The sequence below is a fragment of the Sphaeramia orbicularis genome, chromosome 11 (genome assembly GCF_902148855.1).
Source record: "Sphaeramia orbicularis chromosome 11, fSphaOr1.1, whole genome shotgun sequence".
Lineage (NCBI taxonomy): Eukaryota > Metazoa > Chordata > Actinopteri > Kurtiformes > Apogonidae > Sphaeramia > Sphaeramia orbicularis.
Genome location: NC_043967.1, coordinates 19660235 through 19682918, shown reverse-complemented (window position 1 = coordinate 19682918; position 22684 = coordinate 19660235). Strand labels below are relative to the sequence as shown.

At 37.4% G+C, this 22684-nt stretch overlaps 1 protein-coding gene across 3 annotated transcripts in view; it reads left to right on the top strand.

The window, feature by feature from the left end:
* The window catches only part of septin7a (septin 7a), a 44685-nt gene that overhangs the window by 14197 nt on the left and 7804 nt on the right, over nucleotides 1-22684 (top strand). For all 3 annotated transcript variants that reach the window (XM_030147541.1, XM_030147539.1, XM_030147540.1), the window contains 7 exons: nucleotides 1387-1493; nucleotides 15574-15674; nucleotides 15773-15907; nucleotides 18446-18563; nucleotides 20057-20149; nucleotides 20392-20488; nucleotides 22618-22669. In XM_030147541.1, coding sequence (XP_030003401.1) covers nucleotides 1387-1493; nucleotides 15574-15674; nucleotides 15773-15907; nucleotides 18446-18563; nucleotides 20057-20149; nucleotides 20392-20488; nucleotides 22618-22669 — 703 coding nt within the window. The remainder of the gene's footprint in view (nucleotides 1-1386; nucleotides 1494-15573; nucleotides 15675-15772; nucleotides 15908-18445; nucleotides 18564-20056; nucleotides 20150-20391; nucleotides 20489-22617; nucleotides 22670-22684) is intronic.

Here is a 22684-nt window from a genome sequence, read left to right as displayed (position 1 = left end):
TACAATATATATTTATTTTTATTTTGTCGTGAAAGTATTTTCTTACATGAGAAAATAAGCATGCAAAAACATTAATGCAATGTTCAGGCATATAGGACAGTTTGAATAGATAATATTCATAATAGATATTATGAATCGGATTGTAGAAGTTTGGGTCTTCAGGTAGGTCCAACTACATTTTTGTTAGTACTGACTTGTATTGACTAAATATTGAATTATTTGAGCAGAAAATTTTGATCTAGAATTTAACCCTTTTTTGGTATTAAAAAAAAGACAGGTGAGCATTCTGGATGAGTGGCCCAGTGTTTTTGGCAGTTACTATGTTGCACAACCTCTTCATTGCAGATTGTAGACTATTTAAAACAAAATGTTGAATGAAAACACAAAAAAGGAGATATAAATAGACAGAAAATGCTTTGCCAGCTTACTGTAGTTGATCAGTATTGGTTCTATGGTAAGAGTTTGATTAAAAAAAAAAAAATTGTCAGTATGAACCTTTTAAAAAATGTCAAAATGTACTTCTGCTTATCTAACCAGATATTCGATTGTAGTTGTTGCTTGTTTTGCTTGGAGGTGATTTTCAGTGCACTAACAAAATGTCGAGTCCCCAGCCGTACATTACATACTGTAACTAAGAGCATGGATTTGCTTTAGTGTTAAAATGGCCAAACTAAAGTGTTATGATGATTGTTCTTATCAGCGGTGTTATTAAGCTGTGTTTAGCAGTGTAGAAAATGTTTTTGTATCTGATAAGAGTAAGGATAATAAGACCAAGCTTAAATAAAACATTATCTTAGCACTCAGTATTGTTTTTGTTTTTAAAGTCAATTTGACAGAATTACAGTGGGATTTATAGTGTTTATAGAGTTTCACTTATCTGATCGCATTTTGTGCTCTTGATTATTTTAACTATGGGGGGAATGGAGTCTGCGCTTTTGATTTCTGTTTCCTCCTTTTTTCACAGTGAAAATTCATGATGACTGTAGTGGTTTAAAAACTTTTTCCTTCTCTTCTCCTCCCTCTCCAATCTCTGATTAGATTCCTGAAATGCAGACAGGAAAAGAATTTGGGAGGACAGAACTTCCACCCTGTCTGTCTCTTCCTTTGTCTCGTGTTAAAGCTTGCCTGGTTTAAAAAGGGGAAAAAAAGAGCGTTTAAGAGAACCATTTCCTGTGCTGAAAAAAAAAAAAAGTTTTGAATGTGAAACATGTAAAGAATGTCAAACAGTAAAACTGCATTAGAAACGGCACCGATAAACATCTGGAGATTGTGTCATGTTGCTCCTCAGTCTGGCATGAAAAAGAGGATTAAAAAACAAGTATAGCATGAAATGCATCTCAGAGTTCAAACCCACCCACTCACTCTGGCTCTGTCTTTGTCTTTCAGGGGAATCCGGGCTGGGGAAGTCAACTCTCATCAACTCACTCTTTCTGACAGACTTGTACTCCCCTGAATACCCGGGTCCTTCACACAGAATTAAGAAAACTGTACAGGTAACCCAACCGTCCTTTCTAGGAGTAGTCAACACTTTTCTATTGTTCAGATGTCAACACAGAAGTAATTTCACCCACTGACAAATGATGACTTTCGGATGTTTCCCTGTGGATTTACTGACACAGGTGCTTCTTTCGTTTTAATCCCATAAAAAGGCCAAAGGTTTGTCTGGTAGCATAACTGAAACTCGATAGGTTAACTCCATCCTGACACTGGCCAGTTAAAGAGCCAGAGGCTGCTGTAACGCAGGTGTGCCTTCACCTTCTCCCGCTGTCTCTCAGTGTTGCAGCCATCAGCTAAATAGTTGCTGTGTGAGATCTTGTTTTGTGAGGCTGCTCTCCAAACTGTTGCCACCCATGTGTTTGTGTTAGACAGTAAAACCGGTTCATCCGCTGTAACAAAGACATTGTCTGCCAAAGGCAAACATATGTTACAATCACAAATTAGCCACTGCAATTTTATTGTTGTTTTTCATTACAATTGTTACTCCTTTCCATTCTTTACGTTCTTGACTGGATGTAAATTAAAATGAACATTACACACAGTTGATATATATTTTGTGGGACCTGTCCACAAACTATGATAGTTTCAAATAATTTGTATGATTATAAATGGCTGAAATTTAGGACCGCTTACCAAACTTTGATACCTCTGTGGAACTGACCGAATTGCTTTGCTAGTGTCATGTATGAGGAAAATGTGTTTCTGATTATAATAAATTTCAATATTTAAGGAGTAGGTAATGCATGCATGCAGTAGATATAGGTGAAATCACCTGTCTGACCATTTAATTTGTGTGATTAGGACATTTTACGAACTGTTGGTGACAAAAGTGACTGACTTTAAGGGAAAAGTAAGCGCTAACAATTACAACACTTCCAATCACCTTTTTCCCCATGGTTAGTTTCAGTGTCAGACATATAGATGAATTAAATTGGGTTTTATATTCAGTGATCCAGATTTAATTACTTCACTATTCATTAATTTGACTTCCATATTGTGTTCAACAGTTATCAGTTTCTAAAGGTCATTTTCGACAGTGTCTAATGTTTTCCAGGAGTAATATTGGACCTTTAATCTTCTATCCACTTTCCATCAGTTGACCTTTAATAATGAAGCATGCATGCACAGCTTCTATACATATTAATTATATGATAAAATCAACTTGCTTTAAATAGGTTTATTTTTTATTTTATAAAACCCATATGAGTGAAAGCTTGCCAAAATGCTGTGAGATAAAACTGATGAGTTGGAATGGCCACAGTTAAACTACATTGCAGTGAAGAGGTTTATAATTTTTATTCATGAAGCTACTGTAAGCATCTGAAAATGCAGATGAGTTTTAAAATAACTGTAGATTTGTACCATTATGTATAATACAGTTTAATTTTTGTGGAAATGGTAAATTGATATTAAAAAAGTATTATTTATGAACAGGCATGGAAGCCAAAGTATCATCAATAGTACTAATACAAACAGTACCCAGCCTATTAAAAACATAGAGATAAATAAGATACGTAAAAATATTAATAATAACAATTTAAACCTCTAAATGTAAAAAGTACTTCAGTATATTGTGTCATTGCTATACAACTGTGTATATTTAATTTTATATAGTCTATTTTCATTGCCCCATTCTATTTCATGTAGTTGTTTGTTTGGCTGATCACATTAAAAGCCACATCACATGATTTGCTCAGTCATTTTGTTGACTGAATTCATGATTAAAATTGGCAGCAATCACTGGGAAAATGGCTTTATGTAATAAAAGCAGAATTTATAATCACACCATTTCGAAACCGCTGGAAACAAATTACCACTGACACACAATATATTGTGTAACTGAAAACAAACAGGGTGAAAAAAAAGAAAAGTCTTAGTGTAAACCTTGTAGATACTGTAAAAATTGATTAGCTATGACTAATGAGTTTGAAGAATGTTGGAGCAGCGGGTCTGTGAAAACACAAGGCCGCTCTGTGTAAACCCTGATTTACTATGCTGGACCAGAACCATCAGACTGGGCCTGGTTGTGTAGGTGTCTGGACAGAGAAAACCCAGAGCTGCAGAGTGCTGAGAAGCTCCTTTTTGTGTGTGTGTGTGTGTGCGTGCGTGCGTGCGTGCGTGTGTGTGTGCAGGCGTGTGTGTGTGAGAGAGAGTGTGTGTGTGTTGCACAAGAGAAGGCATGTCATTGTAGAGAATAAAACCACAGAACAAAGTGAGGATGGGACTGTGTATAAGATCCAACATGCATGGATCTGATGGGAAGAAAAAAACTTTATTCTTATCATTATTATTATTGTGAATGTGTGTGGGAGGCCTATACCACTGTGTCAGTCTTTCACACAGTCACTGCCACTTCTTATTCACATGGCGCAGGCTGAGAGGAAATGTAGTCCTCACAGTATGGTGCGGTAAAAGAGAAAGTTAGAGTAATGAAGTACGTGTTTACGTAAACTGCTTCATGTCATGCCTGCGTCGGTAGTCACAGTAGAGTGTTTAGACTAGCGCAGATGACCACGGGCTATACACTATCAGCTTATAAACATCTCTGTAAATTCGATAAACATTTCCAAATTCTAGACAAGGAAGGCTGTTGACATCAGTGAGTAATAACTGCAGCTAGAAAGTGAAGCTAATGCAGTGTAATAGTACAGAACTTCTCTTTAGTAGTAGTATTTTTTCTCTATAATGATGTTTATAAATTACATGGACAAAAATATTGGGACACTTCATGGTTACAGCTTGTAAGATGCCCTTTTTCATGCTGATTTGAGATATTAACATCATTATTTCCTTAAAGTTTAAAGGGAGATTTTTCTTCCTAAGTGTGATGTGAAGAAAGTAGATGGTTAGTTGTGGTAGAAAGTTATTTACAGTCAGAGCATGAAAAATATTTTAGAAATTTAGGGGTAGAACATTTAAAATCATAGTCATGGATAAAAAAAAATATTGAAAGAGTTGAGATTAAAAACCATCTCTGAGGCAGTTTGGAAACGGATAACAATTTAAACAAAACCAACCAATGCAATGATATTTATCACAATATAAAACTATATTATGACATTTGTCATTATTGTCTTGTATCCCAGACTCCTGTCAGAAAAGAAACACCGGAATTCAACATGTCCCAATATTTTTGTCCATATTGTATATTCTGATCATATTTGCATTATTTTTGACCCTTCCAAAGGTAGGGTAGGAGATGTTTTCCTGGAGCATTTTTTTACTATATTGCTTAAAATCCCCTTCACACCCCAATTGCAACCAATTAATTAAATGCTCTAACACAAAAATAAAAAATTTTAGTCACCTGTGGAACGGACAGGACTGAAAAAACACCATCCAATCATTTAAACCAGCCCGCTGAAATGTTTGAATGGTGATATGTCAATCAAACTCAAATGCCATTCGAGAATGAATAAGGTATACATGGATCCGCAGACTGAGGGGGATGGATGCTTGAACCCTTTTTCCAGGATCTCCTATCCCACTTGTATCTTAGAATTATTCCTCCATTAATAGGATTTTAGACTTTAATTAACAGATGTGGCTGACAGCTCATCACCCACCAAACTGAACTTTTGGATTTTCTGTTTGTTGAGTAAAGCATGTTTTTATTTGCATCCATTGCACATTTCTGTAAGGTCAGTCAGTCAGTCAGTCAGTCAGTCAGTCAGTCTTCATTCATTTTAAAACAATATCTCAGCAATAGTTTGACAGAATTCTAAGGCTCAGTTTGCTCTTTGACCATGTTTCTTACACATATCTCTGAAACATGACCACTTATCTCAATCCATTGTGATATTAACTCATCCGATTGTTCACTAATAATTCAGACATTTAAGGACATAACTGAAATGATAAGACATTGGCTTTTTAATCTAAACCCACTGACATGTAGTGCTCATGTGTATAAATAAAGGGAGTGAAAAACTAATTAAAACAGCCTTGTGTGAAGCAGTGATTCCTGAGCCAACAGTATGGATCAACACAGACACATGAGCAGTTCTTTCTCTGTTGGCCCCTCAGTGTGTTTTGTGACTGCGGTGGATGATGCACATGTTTTTTTTCTGACTAAGCTTTATTATTAAAGATATGACTGAGGCTTTAGTTTTCTCTGGTCTGTTTTAGTGGATGATAAACTTAGTATTTTTTCCACCAAAAAATCAAAGCACATCTCAAAAACCCTTTGTCTGGGTTTGAAACAAGAAAATACATTTTGGATGAAAGCAAGGCATGTCATTGTGGATTCTAGTCAGGTTTAGTTGTGTTCTCAATGGCTGTTGAATTTGTTCATATTCATTGTTAGCACAGGTCCACTAACTACATAAACTGTTAAAATGCGATGTTTGTGAATAGTGATCATAGTGAGATCACATCTCCCACAAACTGAAAGAAAAAAGCATATCAGAAAATTTACATTTATGTTAACCATTGTTGACTTCATGTAAAATATACAAAGCAGCCTATTTAAATAAATTATTATTTTACTATTACTACTGCTGCTACTATTACCACTATTGCGATTGCTACTACTAGTATAATGTATATGATAGTTTTATGAATATGTCCTGACATCATTATATATATTATGATGGCATTAAGTCTCCCTGGAATTACGTGGTTGTTTACAATGCAAATGTAATGCATGAATTAAGCTTGAATGAAAACATAAATATTCCATCTTAAATCCATCCAATGTAAGACCATTAAATACATACAAAGAATGTACTGTAAGAGTCTGTCCTTCATGCTGAGCTCCTCAGTTGTGCAGATGCCTAATATGAGTGTATTAGATTTAAGCAGGCATTTCCTGTGTGTCAGTCATAGCAGCGTTTGTATGCGTCATTAAAGTGTGCACTACACAAAACCTTAACCAAACACACAACTTCCTCTGAGGATGCCCAGATAAAATAAGGCACGCGTAAGAATGCACACTGTACAGTGTAATTTTTACTTCATAGAGGCTGTGATTAGGCTTATGTGCATTACAGAGCTGCTCATAAAAACATGGCTGTAATTCTGTGATGTAATGCTTGTGAATCCATAAAAGACACCATGTTGCGTTCATAAGGTTCACAGTATGGCCCTGATATATTCTGGATGTGTGAAAACCAAACACATTTATTATATTAAAAAAAAAATACACAGGAAGGAGCTCAACCTGGACACAGAGTGGATTTATGCAAGTTCCTCTTTAGACAGGATACATGTAGAACTAAAAGTCCTAAAATGAACGAGCGCCTGGATATGTCTTGTAGGGGTTTATCATCTTATAGAACAACCCTCTAGCTCAAAAGCATTGTTTGTATTTGTTGCACTTCTGACCACACCTAGCATCAGTTGCAGTTCATTGTAATGATGTAACTGTGGTAGTCACCCAGCACGTTTATCCAGGTCAGATGTCAATGTATTGAGCCATCAAATAACAGGGTGTTTGGCTGGCTGTGTCAGTACGACTCCAGGGTAATCAGATGAGAAACACTAAATTGGGTTTTCTACTTTTGTCTGGTGTATTCTTACAAAATAACAAAGTAATTTGCCAAAGAAATTAAGCAATCTCATGAAAACCCTGCTCAAATACATACAGAATAGAGTTATCTCATCAGTTTGTGCTGCATTCTGAGACAGACCCTCACATGTGTCTTCTCCAATGAAAACTGGTATATTTGAGGTTAGTTTTTACTCTTGTTTATTTATGTCAATAATTAATATAGACATTAATCAGTGATTGTGCGAATGCTTTATGGTTACCTCACATATGTTTGTCAGATTGTGTGGACATCAGATCAACACATTATTAAATCATGTTACACATAATTGCTACCTATAAACAGGCTCCCCAGGCTTGACAGGAAATTGTTGAACGTGCTTTGTCAAAACTACCATAGGAGTTTACATTGTTACTCTGCAGTAGCTCTTAAACTGGCAAACAGTAGTTCAAGGTTCATGTCATTGTCATTTGCATGCCATATGTTAAACAAAAACATACCCAGAATCAGCACTGGTCACAGCTATAATAGAATAAATGTCAGTACTGTAATAAAATTAATAATAATCATAAAATAACTACTATAATAGCACAGTAAATAAAAAGCTGAGCAGCATGATGAAAGCAGCAATTGTCGAAGAACAGGGCAGCATGAGACCAAGTGGGGCTCATATTTAATTCTATACATATCCTCTGATGTATTTTTCATCTAGACTATAAAGACATGCTCAGAAGTAGAGAGAGGAATCAGGAAAGACCGTGGGATGTATCTGTGATGAAGTTTCATTGCATTAACTTGAGGTCCAAGAGCCTTCTACAAACTCGGCAACAAGTATACACCAGAGACTGACACAACACAAAGAACAACAAATAAATTTCCTTTTTAAGTTAAGGCACCATTAAAATATCATGGATCTTGGTTCTTCGTAACACAAACCACAACTGACAAAGGCGTCTTTAAGCTCAAAGTTTAGTTCTGTGATTTGTTCCGAAGTGTCAGAGTTGTTATGGCTGAACGCAACCATATGCAATCTGGCCTTTTGCCCCTTTTTTTCTTCAGAGCAGCTTTAGTGTCTTAAACTGCCTACTTCATCTGCCAACTCCAAACACATCCCAGTCTTTATACCCATTAGGATTATACCTATGAACATTGAGGAGACATCTGTTTACAATAGCAAATTTAGCGTCTTTCATGAGCTTAGCCCAGCGCGGATCATCGTCATATTCCATGAAGCAGTGAGAAACATCAAAGCTGCAGGTGTGACGGTGCCAGAAATGAGTGATACTGAATGAACCAGGCGTCCATCTGCAGTGCTGCGTGCAGTGACGCTGCAGAGGATAAGGGTTTGGCTCACAGCTGCATAGTTTTACCGGAGCTTCCTTTTGAAGACTGAAAGTCGATACTGTTGCTACAGCGTTCTCTCTCTCCCGTCCTCCGCCTTGAACATGCCACTGAAAGCGCTCTGCTCGGTTTAGCGTACCGTAGATCAGCTGCATGTTCAGGATCTTCCCTTCACCTGCTTCTTGTGATCTACTACTTTGCTCTAAATCTCCTCTAATCCTCGGCAACACACTGTGGGGGCTCCGTCTGCCCTCGCCCCGCTCGCCGCCACTTCCAATGAGTTTACCTGTACATTCCACATCCTCGGTGCTTATTAATTAAAAGTTTAGATGGGATTTCGACAGCATGCGTGTGCCTCTGTTGCCTCTCAGACTGAATGTTTGAGCAGAGGATTAACTGAAACATATAGGCCTGAAATAAAACGTACCGAATGCGTGTTTGTATTGGTGGTTGTTTATCCTCACCAGAACCAAGACTGTAAATATGGAGAACAGAGATCCCTTCTTTTCTCTCTCTCCAGGAACCACAAACTAATTACATTTCAAATAATTGTGGCCATTTTTTTCCCCCTGTTCGATGCCAGAGAATGTGATGAAACCCGGTGGAATGCTGTGTGTGCTGAAACCCACTCCATTATTAAAAAAAAATAAAATAAAGAAGCAGATGAAGATGACCAGGGGAATATAGACAGAGCGGGCGCAGGAGATGAAAGACCGGGGCAGAGGTCTGTGTTGTTTTTGGTTAATAAGGCTCACCGAGGCTGGAGAGCACACAAGGACAGGGCCTTGATGATTAGCCAACAAACTGCCGTTGTGTGCTGAGATCAGTCTTGTCCTGTCCGTGCACAGACATGCCTCGCTTTTTATATCCGAGACCTGCTCCCACTTCAGTGGAATTTCAGAGATTAAAACAACACGATAATATGATGGAGTAAAGGTTTCATATAAAGCCCAGGCTGATTGTAATAGCTGACACTGAAGCTGAGCAGACAATATGTACTGCAAGAACAGCCAAATCGTCTTAAATATAATCAGATAGTCCTGTATTAACCCATAAAGATGCAGTTGTACTTTTGTGGCAGTCCCCAAATTAATTTGTCTCTCTGTTTACCCTTTCTTAAGTGATGTATCACCACCATTTTTATTACCAGCTGATAGGCCGTAAGCTATTGTCGTCGTCTGTCATCATCTGTTGTCTGTAGTCCGTTACAAAACTTTCAATAGTCTTCTTCTCCGAAACTACATTTCCAATTGACTTCAAACTTGGTATACAGCTTCTTTATGATGATGTCAACAAAAGTTAGTGAAATTATTTGGATCCGGATCTGATTCTGGATTTGGTGCGACTTTGAAAAATTTCCCCATTATGAGGGATAGGAAGTGGATCGATACAATAACTCAGTAAACATGAATGGTATCAATTGTAAATTTCTACAGTCCAGCCCTGATGGGGACATGACCAAAACATAATGGCCACATGCTGATCAGGATCTTCATCTGGATCTGGGAACTTACCGAAAATTTAACATGGGCTCTTATGGGGAAAAATTTTCAATCGTCTTCTTCTCCAAAACTGCAGTTCTGATTGACTTCAAACTTGGTATACAGCTTTTTTATGATGAAGTCAACACAAGGTATTGAAATTATTTCAATCCGGATCTGATTCTGGATTTGGTGCCACTGTGAAAAATTTTCCCATTATAAGAGATAGGAAGTGGATTGATCCAATAAATCAGTATCAATGATATCAAGTTGGAATTTGAATTTTTTACAGATCTGATTGGAATATGACCAAAACATGGGCTATTTCTGTAATATAATAAATATACATAACTGGGTGATAATAAATGTCATCTGTAAACATTTCCAAAAGCTTTTAATTTGGCTGGTAAGCTACAGGGCCATTGGTCCTATTTTTTCTAATATTGGCCTCTGTATTTTGCACTTTTTCAGTGAAAATCAGGTATTTTCCTTTACTGATCATGTAGATGTTCACAAAAGCTCAGGTTAAAGTTGAGGGTTGTTATATCAAAAACAGAGAAAAACAAAGAAAAAGTATCTTTTTCAATAAAACATCATTAAAAAGCAGCTCAAGATGTTTTTTAGGAAAGCTTTTGGTTGATGGATTTGTCCTTTTGATCTATTTTAGGAAATTATTTTTATGTTTTATTGCACCCATTTTATGTACAGCAATTTGTGATTTTTATCTGTGAAAAGCACTTTATTAATAAACTTTACTTACTTACTTAACTGAACATGAATCAAGTGTCTCCATTCACTGTCATTTGTCAGTCTCCATGGGTTTTACCAGTGAATCAGTGTTACAGAAGATGCCTGTGTTTCCACGATCACTATGGAGCCTCTAAACATCCAAATGGATCATATCTGATGACCATGAAATGATGACAAACTCCATTTTACACCAGTTATTTACATGTATGGATAAGATTTGAGGATCAATATGTATTAAACAATTTGCCTTATTTGATGCATTGGTTGATGGTGGATGATTGGGTCTTTATGGGTTAAACAACACAATCTACCATTAGGGCAGCACATTTTATTCGGCCAGATTTCCTTAAACTAGAATGGAGCTAAAACACTGTTATGGGCTTTGACATATGGAAAATGTCAAGGGTTTTTTTTTGCTTTCTTAATTTTTTTGTGTACAGCTGATGTATTCGCCTGTATAATTATTCTTAACATAATGTAAAAATGTATCTAAGAAAACTAGAGGCATTGTTTTTTGTAGCTTGAAGATAAAAAATTAGTTGCAGATGTTTTTATTCACTCCAAGGTTAAATTGTATGAGTGTCAGCTGAAACTACACTCAGCTGTAACTTTAACACAAAAAAACATTCCAGTAATATTTTTAAATGAGTCACGTTTATGACTGAAGGCTGCGGTGTGTGAAATTTGATCATTCAACAGCTCAAACTGTGGCCCACCACTATTTCACACCTGCCAGGAAATCTATCCGATCGTCTCACAGCCACATCATTCATTCAAGATGTGTGACCCCGCTCAACCTGAATGCCATTGGATAGGTGATCCGGTGGAAATCTGACAGGATTTTATAATGATACTGGCAATACATTAACCTTTTAGATCCGGCTTAGGCTAGGTCTAAGTCAGAGGTGTCAAAGTCATTTTAGTTCAGGGGACACATTCAGCCCAATGTGATCTGAAGTGGACCAGACCAGTAAAATAATAACCTATTAATACATAAATAATGTCAACTCCAAACTTTTCTCTATGTTTTAGTGTAAAAAATATTTCTATTTACAAACTCTGCTTTAAAAATATGAATAAAGTGAACAGTCATGTACAAACTGAAATTTCTAAAGAAAAATAAGAGCGATTTTAACAATATTATGTCTCGGCTTATCATTTACTCATGTGCATTACAACTTACAGACTACAGTGGATCTGCAACTGCACAAAACATTGAGGCAGAATTTTGTTAAAATTGTACATCTTAAGACATTTCAAGTTCATTTTTGTTCAGGTTATTCATGTTTTTTGTGAATATAGTTTGTAAATGTTAACTTTTTTTTTTAGTTGTCAGTATTTATAGGCGATTAAGATAGTATTTTACTGATGCAGCCCACTAGAGATCAAATTGGCCTGAATGTGGACTAAATCTGAAATAAAATTATTGATAATATCTTTAGTGTCATTTTTGCATTTCACAGATTCATCCCCCATGCCAGATTGGACCCTTTTGCAGGCCACGAACCATATGTTTCACGCTCGTGGTCTAAGGCATCCAACTTGAGCGTGCGGCCCTATCACAGTACATGCTGATATGACATTATATCAGCAAGAACATCTCTAATATATTCTCAGCCAGTCATAATATTGTAAGCCCTCTTTCTACTTACGGTTCATTTGTGGTAAGAGCTAGTTCACTGACTCCATCGTGTGCAGTTTGTTTTGCAATGCCGCATGCACAGTCTATTACAGTTAAATGAACTTGCAGTCATGTGATACTGCCAGTTACTTGTACTGACTATCTTGCTTTAATGTGCTGATACGTTGGGGCCAAGCGTTGTTCCTTCTTTTCCCATGAGCTCACTGTCTGTGGGCAGCTTGTCTGGTTAATAGGCATGTCTGTGGCTTGACTCATCCTGTTATGAACTACAGAGAGAAACAGAGACACTGCAGGATTCTTCAGCGTTGTCTACTCAGCAGTCCTACCTATTAAACTTTCAGAACACTTTCATTGACTTTAGCCTGCTGAGATTTGCACTGACAGAGCTGGTTTGATTCCCGGTAACATCAACATGAAGGTATTTAAAATATTGCAGTGTCTTTGATTTCACACAATTCAGTTTCTACTATATTCATTCTGAAGGTGTTTTATATTAGCATTAATCACGTTCACTTTATAAATCCCTTACTGGTCAGCTCACCCTATGAGTCGCCAGCCAAGGAGGTCAAAGGTCAGTCAAAAGAAAGCCCGGCCATGATAGATACCAGTGCATGGCAGACGACACTAAGTGGTGGGTGGTGGGTCAGAGAGGTCAAGGTCTGCTGTTAAAGTTTTACGTGGGAAGTGTCATGACAGACTGGTTGGCCGGCAGTTAAAATGAACCCATAAGGAAACGGTACCATGAATACTATGAGGATATCAGAACGAAAAGAGGTTTGGCAGCAAACAGTCAGGAACTAATAGTAGTGGCATTTTATAAGATATTCAAGATACTGGTATTGTGCATGTTAAACATGCTTTTTGGATGCACAATTAGTCCTTTTCTAATTAGAATCAGAATACCCTTTATTGTCATTGTGTGTGTGTGTGTGTGTGTGTGTGTGTGCGCAATGAAATTAGCAGTGCTACTCCATTAAGTGCAGCAAAACGAATTAAAAAAACAACCATTAATATAAGAAAATAAGAATAGAGTGACTATAAAATTACAAAAAGTAAAATAAGAAAATGGAACATAAGATTATTTGTTGGGGACAGTATTGGCAATTTGAGCCTACTTGCTTTGTTATTAAGAAAGATGCACAGATTACTCATCATGTTGAAATATTTTTCTAGCTAAACCATACAAAAAAAGCTTGAATTTTCCACAGTATGTCACTGGATCTAAACCAAACACACTGGACCCACAGCCTTTTGTAATTGTATTATTGTATGAGCTATCGTCACGATTGTGCTGTGATTAATTGTGCAGCTCTTGTAGCTCTTATAACAAAACATCTGAAGTAAAAAGATTTATACAGTCCGATAAAATCAATGTTTCTTAAAGTCTGTTGTGTAATATATGATCTATGAATGAGGCGAGCCCACCACCCTACTTCCACTTTTCCACCTCCTCAGATTCCATACTTTCACGGCTGAGCAGCGGAGATTAAAGAAAGTACTGCAGAGTTATTTTGTTGTTGTCACCGTGTACATATATCAGTGTAAATGTGTCAGTTGGTGTAATTGTATGTACATAACTCTCAAATATGGATTCATATTGTATAACAGTATCCTCATAATTCTAGAATAGGGCTATAATATAAATGTACTGTCCTTGTGGTGGGAGGTAGGAAAGTCAATCTAGAAGACAAATCATTTAGCTGACACATGACGATGTTTCATAAATAACGTTTTTTGATGACATTCACTAGGGATATCATCAGGTACCACCCTGGCTCTGTCTGTAAGGTTTTTATCCAGCAGGTTGTGACACACACTAGTGCTTCACATCCCACCAGGAGATCTGTCTGTACAGGTGCCCAGATAAACCAGCCAGCTTAGTGAGTGTAGTAATAAGCACAAAACATCACACCCCTCCTCCTCGGTCCAGGAGATTTGTTGTGTTGTGAGAACCTGGTGGTGTTGTGTAACCAAAGAAATGATGTAGTTAGAGTGTCTGACCACGGGCATTCTGCGGTGCTGTTTAAGTGTAACGTACGGGCTCAGTTTAGCTGAGGTTAAGCTCAAATGTGGGCACTCCTCAGCGGCTTTCCTAAAATATTACTGTATACAGCAACGGCACTACACACACTTCCTCACAGCATTTAACTTTCAGCTAAAGAAAGATTTATGTCCAGACTTGGACTCCAGTCAAAGACTGTACAAGGCATATGTATGGTATTTTAAGGAGTGTTGTAATGTCAATGTTATGACTGCTAACTGCTGTGTGGACCGGGGTTGACCTCAGCTATACTGAATGTTTCTCATCACTGAGTCCAAATCTGAAAAAAAGAGTGTGTGATATCAGAGAGTTGCAGCCAAAGTCTGGATTAGATCTACTGATTAAATCAAAGTCCGTCTTCTGATCACGGGAATTGCTGAGACCCCATGCTGATCAAAGCTCACTCCTTCTGGCCTATCTGATGTGGTCTGAACTTTTTTGGTCAGCACCTTCACACAAACACTCCACACAGATCTCACATTACTTTTATAATGGCTGCTGAATACTTTTGTTTTTTGTTGTGGTTAATTGGTTTATGGAGTATGATAAGCTTGGTCTGTTGTCTGTAAATTTTATAGTGCCCCTAAAAACGAAGCTAGATAAGGTCAAGGGGTCGATTAATGTTTTGTTTTCAGTTGAGCACCTTACATCTCAAAAAGTATCTTCTTTGTCCTACTTAATACTTCCATATACACCAATGAATTACATCCGCCAAAGAGTTAATGGCATCAGCTGCATGTGTTTACTGGTTTGTTTGCTGGCATTAGTCAAGGATGAACCCATCAAATTCTGGACTACATAAATAAAAACCTTGGATTTTTTTCATTCTTTCTAACAGTTCATGATGAGGCGTTTGATTGAATAGCTGCACTGCGTGGCCTTGGCAGATGTATTCACTCTACTGAGTTGTTTATCTTTAGATGCCTGTGACATCCATACTTTTCAACTTTAGTGTCACGCACTTTGTGGGAGCTCAGTATTTTTTTTACAGATGATTAAAACTTTTTAAGAGGCTTTATGGCATGAGGTATGATTTTTTAACCAACTTGATAGTTCCACTTAAAAACTGTTAAAATGTTGTGATTTATACTAGACTAAGTTGCGTGTGATATACAGAGGTTAACCCAACTTACAAGCATTGTTTGTGAATGTCCAACAAGTATGAATAAGGCCTGCTGATACGTGATTTTCTTTTTTTTTTTTCCAAAACTGTGGCTTCATGATGAGGAACATGACTAGAATCAAAACTTCAATTACACTTATAGAAAAACATACAGAGCACTCATCCCACTCTCCCATGCTGATATCTGTCACTGCTCTGTGTTGCTACAGGTGGAACAGTCTAAGGTTCTGGTAAAAGAAGGAGGAGTTCATCTTCTGCTCACCATCGTTGACACCCCTGGCTTTGGCGACGCCGTTGACAACAGTAACTGGTGGGTTCAGCCGCCTCACTCTTGGAAAGGACTCACTTTTGTGTAGAAACCGCTGATGCTCCTTACAATGGTTGTGTAATCGAATGTGTCATCCTCAGCTGGCAGCCGGTCATCGACTATATCGACAGTAAATTTGAGGATTACCTCAATGCAGAGTCCCGGGTCAACAGACGGCAGATGCCAGACAACAGGGTGCAATGCTGCCTGTATTTTATTGCCCCATCCGGACACGGGTAGGTTCTACATGGATGAATAGTGTTTGTTCAGTTCTAAATACACATTTACTGTGTTTGAATTGCATACAGCTTGGTTTAATACTGAACTTAAAGAATATAGCTCTCATTTGAGATTTGTTTTAGAGTGTAAAATGAACCAAGACTAATGGCAAGATGATTTTAGATGTTTAATTATTTAGCTGTTCAAGGTGATTAATATATTGAACACTAATAGTTCAGTATTTACCATCTATCCACTTTGTGTTACTACCAACAGTCCCCTTTGCACGTCTTTAGCTTTTCCAGCTTATTTTGACACTAATGTGTTATCAGTAAACCTATTAGTGTCTTCATGAAAATGAGATTTGTTCGAGAGGAAGTGAAATGGGCCTTGGAGGGGTCCTTAAGGAACCCCACCCTGGATTCCAGCTGGAAGGATGTAAAGCTCCAGTAATTGACCTAAAAATCTGTTAATAAGGACAGAAGCCAAATTCTTTCAGTAAAATGTTGCTTTAGACCCTGTTTTCGTCTCCATTTACTGTGTTTAAAACAACCGATAGATCTGTTGTGCTTTAACATGGCTCTACTGCTGCATGACTCTCTGGATCAGAGTCAAGATAACGGAGCCCAGCCAGATCAGTCTGTGACCTCCTACCAAGCTCCCAGGCAAGAATAACATTGCTCTAATCTGTCCTGAGCTCAGTGACCTGGAGACCCCATTCCTCCCATCTGTGTCTTGGCTCTGGCTTGTGCCAAACACACATACAGTTGGACAAGCTGTTAAACACGCTGGGCTGCCCACAACAAAAGGTGGTTTGGCAATCCACTGTTGTCACGGCTGTTGGCCCACAATGCATCTCCAACCAATCACTTACTGTTAATCTCCCCCATCTGTAAAGTACACATATTTAATTAATTTTATTTTTCAGTTTGTTTTGCGCTTTACTGTATAGCTACAGATTTTTGAGTACTGGAAAGACACCAATTACACAAACATGTTATTAATTAGACTTGAGTCAATGTTACATAACTAGTATGGATTTAGAATAGAATAGAATAGAATAGAATAGAATAGAATAAAATAGAATGTCTTTATTGTCATTGTACAGGTACAACGAAATTAAAAAAGTGCAATCGTCCTAGTTGCCATAAAAAAAGTATAAATAATGTATATAAAAGAGAATAAAAATTAAAATATAAAAAAAAAACCCTGACAGCATAAATATCTAAAAAAAAAAAAAAAAAAAAGCAGCATAAAACTAGAAGCACCCGGAGAGCGCAGACCTCCGCCAAGGCAGATCAGTGGGACACCCCCCCCCCCCCCCCCCCAATCACCACCAAAATTTAATCATTTGTTCCTTGTGCCAGTATCAACATTTCCTGACATTTACATCCAAATCCATCCAGAACTTTTTGAGTTATCTTGCACACACACAGACAGACAAACCAACGCTGGCAAAAACATAACCTCCTTGACGGAGGTAAAAAGAGTGTTAATAGAAGTATAAATGACATAAAACATCATCATATACTCTGGACAACATAAAGCTTTATTTCTTCTTCTTCTTTATTTACGATAAGAGCCTCTAAAAATAGATGAAAAATTAAGTTTATCCGGCATTTATATGATTAAATGATTGATTTATATGATTTCAGATCATTTTTCCTACTGTGCATAATGCACTGTAATCTTTGTTCATGTCTGAACATCAGCTGTTTTTTAATGGTTGATAGTTTTAAACCTACATTTTTACATATCATTAGCCATAGCATATCATTGCATAATTACCCAAGTGAAATTTTGGCCAAATTGTGATATATGTGTATCTTAACTCTAACACTACTGTTTCATTTTGTGTCATTGGCTATGACCTGAAAAAAATGTGATTATCCTATGAGGCTAACGCTATGGAGAAATAGTTGGTTGGTATTAATGGAGAAAAGTGATACTGACTGAACCAGCATTATCATTCTTAAACAGTCCCAAGTAAAACATGTCCAGCTTAGCTCTCATATGTCATATAGGAAGCTGTTAAATATTGAAATAAAGTGTCAATCAAATGGCATTACCACATCAGTCCCATAGTCCTTATTCATTACTGTGACGAGGAATGAAATAATTTGTAGTTAGGGTTTTTATGTCCCATGTAGATTTAACATGTTTTCATCTTCCATTATTTATGCTAAGCTAAGCAAGGCTAACCATGTTCTGACCACAGCTCTGTACTCAATAGACATACTCTTAGTGAAAAAAGGTGGACTATTCATCAAAAACGTTTTGGTGAGAGACAAGCTCAGAAACTGTGATACAGACCAGATCGAGTGCTATGTACAGTAGTTGCTCTGGCAGACAGGTACACATACAATAGCAAAGCCACATAATACCATTTGAAAGAGGATTTTCAGAGTCCAAACAGTTCAGATTTACAGTGCGGTCTGGTCCATCCAGATGTGCATTTTGAGGTCAGCCAAGCCATGAAACACGCCTGTCAGCCTTAAAGCCCTGCAGAGCCAAACTGTAACCACTAACCAAATGTCTGTTTTCTATGCTTCTAGACTCAAGCCCCTTGATATTGAATTCATGAAACGGTTACATGAAAAAGTAAACATCATTCCCCTCATTGCCAAAGCCGATACAATGACTCCTGAGGAGTGTCAGCAGTTCAAGAAACAGGTGAGGGTCTCTTCTCGGTGCTGGTATGTTTTTGTTTGGCAAGCACCTTTAATGATGCAGCCAAATGTTCCTGTTTGAACAGGTGTGTCTTCTGTCCATTCAAACCTGTAACCCACTTGATGCTTCTTATACAAGATCTTTGTGTCCTGTTCCATGTACTTCTGCTACAGATGTAGTGCACTTGTTTTTCTTGATCTGATCATCTGACCATTTAGACTACGCACTGTTACACAATAAGTTATGATTCAGAATGTTCAAGCCTTTAGTGAGGATCATTTTTCCACTGTGTATTACGCATTTTTTACTTCTCTTTTGCTAGAAGAATTATGTTTATAAGCTATATTCTTTTTATAAAACAATACTGAACATTGTGTGATAATCAACAAGTTGTTGCAATTAATTGAGGGGATCATTTTCTATAGAAGTTATCCCTCTGTCACACTTATGTGTGTGTGTGTGTGGGGGGGGGGGGACACGTCCTGCCCCCTCAAATTAAAATTTCCAAAGGTAGGGATAAGAAAAATAACCTGCACAACAGCGAGAGACTGAGAGGAATTAGTAAAGCATCTATAAGTTTCAGTTTCACTTTATGGTCTGCTCATAGTCATTATGAGGTACGTACGGTAGTGATGTGCGAGTCGCCTGCTGAAGGTTCTAATTTGACCCACAGTATGAATTTGGAAAATGCAAAAATTATACAAAAGTTATTTAGCATCAAAGGTGTCATACTTGTTTTAGTTCAGGTTCCACACAGCCCAATTGTGATCTGAAGAAAATTAATAGCATAATAACCTATAAATAATGACTCCAAATTTAACTCAAAATTTCATTGTAAAAAGTTGGTATCGGCAAAACTAATCCTAAATAAAACTGGATCGGATTAGAAGCAAAATAATCCACATCAGGACATCACTAATTATAGTATCATATCAAATCGTCTGTTCTTGTGAGCACTGAACTGACGGGTATGTAAATAAAGAAATGAACAGAATGAAACAAGACAAAGTGTTTTTTAAGTGACAGTTGTGTAATTGGTACACAAACACAGGGATCACTAGCACTGTCAATAAAAGGCATACAGTGATGAACAGCATTATTATAACAAACATGATCTGTTACAGTACACTCCTACTTGTATAGTTAAGTATCTGTCACAAAACAGGAACTGTTTCATCATTTTCCACAATGTTCAAATGCTCCTCTGACTTTTAGTGTTTTTGTGCCGCTTGCCTTTATGTAATACTTGATTGTATTGTTGTAAATTAGTGTACACTTTAAGTCAGTGCCTAGATTTTGATTAACTGATACATAGATACAGTGTTTGGGTCGAGCCTGTTTAACTGCAGAATAAGCAGGTACTTTTCTCTCACTGTGTGTATTGATCGAACCTTCTCACTGGATATTGATGTTGTTGGATCCATTTGTTCCACATACATCCCTTTGTTTGTTTGTTTTTTTTCCATCTCATTTTGTTCCCTCTCCGATGTGTGCAGATCATGAGAGAAATCCAGGAGCACAAAATCAAAATCTATGAGTTCCCAGACACAGATGATGAGGAGGAGATGAAGATGGTCAGGAAAATCAAGGTGTGTCCTCACTGGCATAGAAGTCGGTGTAACTCTACATGTTCTCTGCATTTTTTTTGTTTCACTGGATCATTTGTACTTAACTCAGTACCAGGCTATCGTATTGTGTTTGTAATTCTCTTGAGTTATGGTGTGCATACAGTCTTTCCATGTATGTTAGTGCACACCCACAGTCTGCAATGTATTTTTAGCCATTGTGCATGAGCTATGCAACAGTTGTGTCCCCTCCCTCCACTCTGCAGGATCGTTTACCCTTGGCTGTAGTTGGTAGTAACACCATTATCGAGGTCAATGGAAAGCGAGTGCGCGGGCGGCAGTATCCCTGGGGCGTGGCTGAAGGTGAGAGGCCAGAGTTCAGCCGATCACCGACTGCAAATTGATCACTAGAATGGAATCTCTGTCACACATGTATTTCCACTTTTATTGAATTATTGACCAGACATCATGTGTAGATGGTTTGCAAAGCAGTAATACAATCCATGTGCTCCTGTTTTGGTGTTATCACAAAGTGTACACACCAGCACACACAAACTTTCTCACAAGCAAGTGTATACATACTGAAGTAGTACCAGGGCTGAACTCTAGTGTTCTTTGGTATGAAGCCCTACATAACTGAATGACAGGGATTGGTTGTGCAGTTTGTTTAAGATGTGATTGGCTGCTCAACTTTGTGAGGCAGTGTTCAACATGGTGGCCCAGATACATAACTGATATTTTTTTGATAATCTACCCAATTATGAATACCTGATGAATCACTTACTCTTAAAATTAACATCTTCTAATTATCTTCATCCATTCTGTCTAAATTTGCTGTAAGACCATTTGTCCTCTGAAATTATCCTCATCTTGATGGTATTACATAAATGAAAACTGTAGCACATTAAACCTACACCAAGAAACTTGACTTTTTTTTCAGCATCGGATATGAAAGTGTTTTCTGACTTCTCACAGGAAATTGCAATCATAATGTGGTCACAGAGTCAAAAACATGACGGTATATTTAGCTTAAAGTGATGTGAGGACGTGGCTGTAGTGTGAAAGTGACTGAACTCAGTCGTTTTTACTGCAACCAATTAATTGTAGGCAATGATGGGAACATTCCACATCATATACTGTATATCCTGCTCTTGTGTAGTCTAAAGATAAAAACAACTGTCTCACAACTGTACACTGCAGCCCAGTGGATGACTCGTAGGGGTGCTACTATGAAACTGGTTTGCTGCCAGTGTTTGCCACCCTTGGGGAGTGAGTTTTGGAATACCAAAAATGTTTTTGGCTCCATGTCAGCGTAAATATGGAGAGAGGGCGGGAAAGAGAGAGAGAAAGAGGGCAAGGTCCCTGAGAAGCTATGCGAGTCACTCTACCACAGCAGTCCAGAGAAACCTCAGGGGACTGCGGTGAGGGTTACAGCAGGAGAGACTCATGATGCCATCTGCTGGATCTGTCTGGTACTACAGGCTGCAATGATTAAGGCACTCGATAGCATCAAGTCCACCAAATATATTTCAAAAACCTTTCAGAATAAATATGCTCTTGATAGTATTGTTTTGATAATTGTACTAACATTTTATCTAGTGTAACAGGCTGTCATATATTTTGTGTTTTGAAATGAGAAGAGTAAAAAATGAAGCCTGTTATCCCCACCTAAATAGAGTTATGTGTCATTCACAGTATTTTACATGTTGTTTACATGTTCAGGCATTCAGGAACTTGGCGTGATGTTTGATGTGGTCATTCATGAAGGAGTAGATGAAGAAGATGAAGTTGGTCTTTTTCAATAAATGGACAAAAATAGAGTGGTTTATCAAAATATCTTTTGAAATAGCCAGTTATACTAAGTGTTATAATGTGATTTGGAAATTGACATAAAAATGGTTAGGATTTTTACAAATATACTGTTATGATTTATAGATAAAAGCTACTGGATCACAATGATTTGTCATTTTTAAGAAGAAGGTCACCTAAAAGATTTTGATAAACAGTTGTCTATAATGTCAGCTAAACCTCAACAATGAATAAAGAAAGACCAAGTGAAATGTCATTTTTCTGTCCTGTGATTAAAAGAAATTCACATTAGTTTGTATCATATCATTATTTGTTTTACCAGTTTAAAGGGTGATTTTGGTTTTCCCCCTTAATGAAGCCAGATTATTATTTATGGTTTTAAACTAACCTTGTGGTCAAAACATGTCAAACACCTGCCACTGTAGCAGAACATAGCTGACAGTATATAAATGTCAAGAGAAAAATGTGTGTTGTAGAAATTATAATTATAAAAAACCCAGTAATTTTCAGTATTTTTTTATTGCCCAGCCCTATTTAATAATAACAGTTGTAAAAGTAACAACAACAAAAGTGGATATAATATATACTTTTTTTTTTTTTTTAGCATTGTTGCAGGGTCATTAATGTTAATGTGTTGCCATCCTCTGATCAGTTCTCACAGACTCATCTGTTTCTTTTCACAGTGGAAAACGGGGAACACTGTGATTTTACAATCCTCCGGAACATGCTTATCAGGTAAAAAAAAAAAAA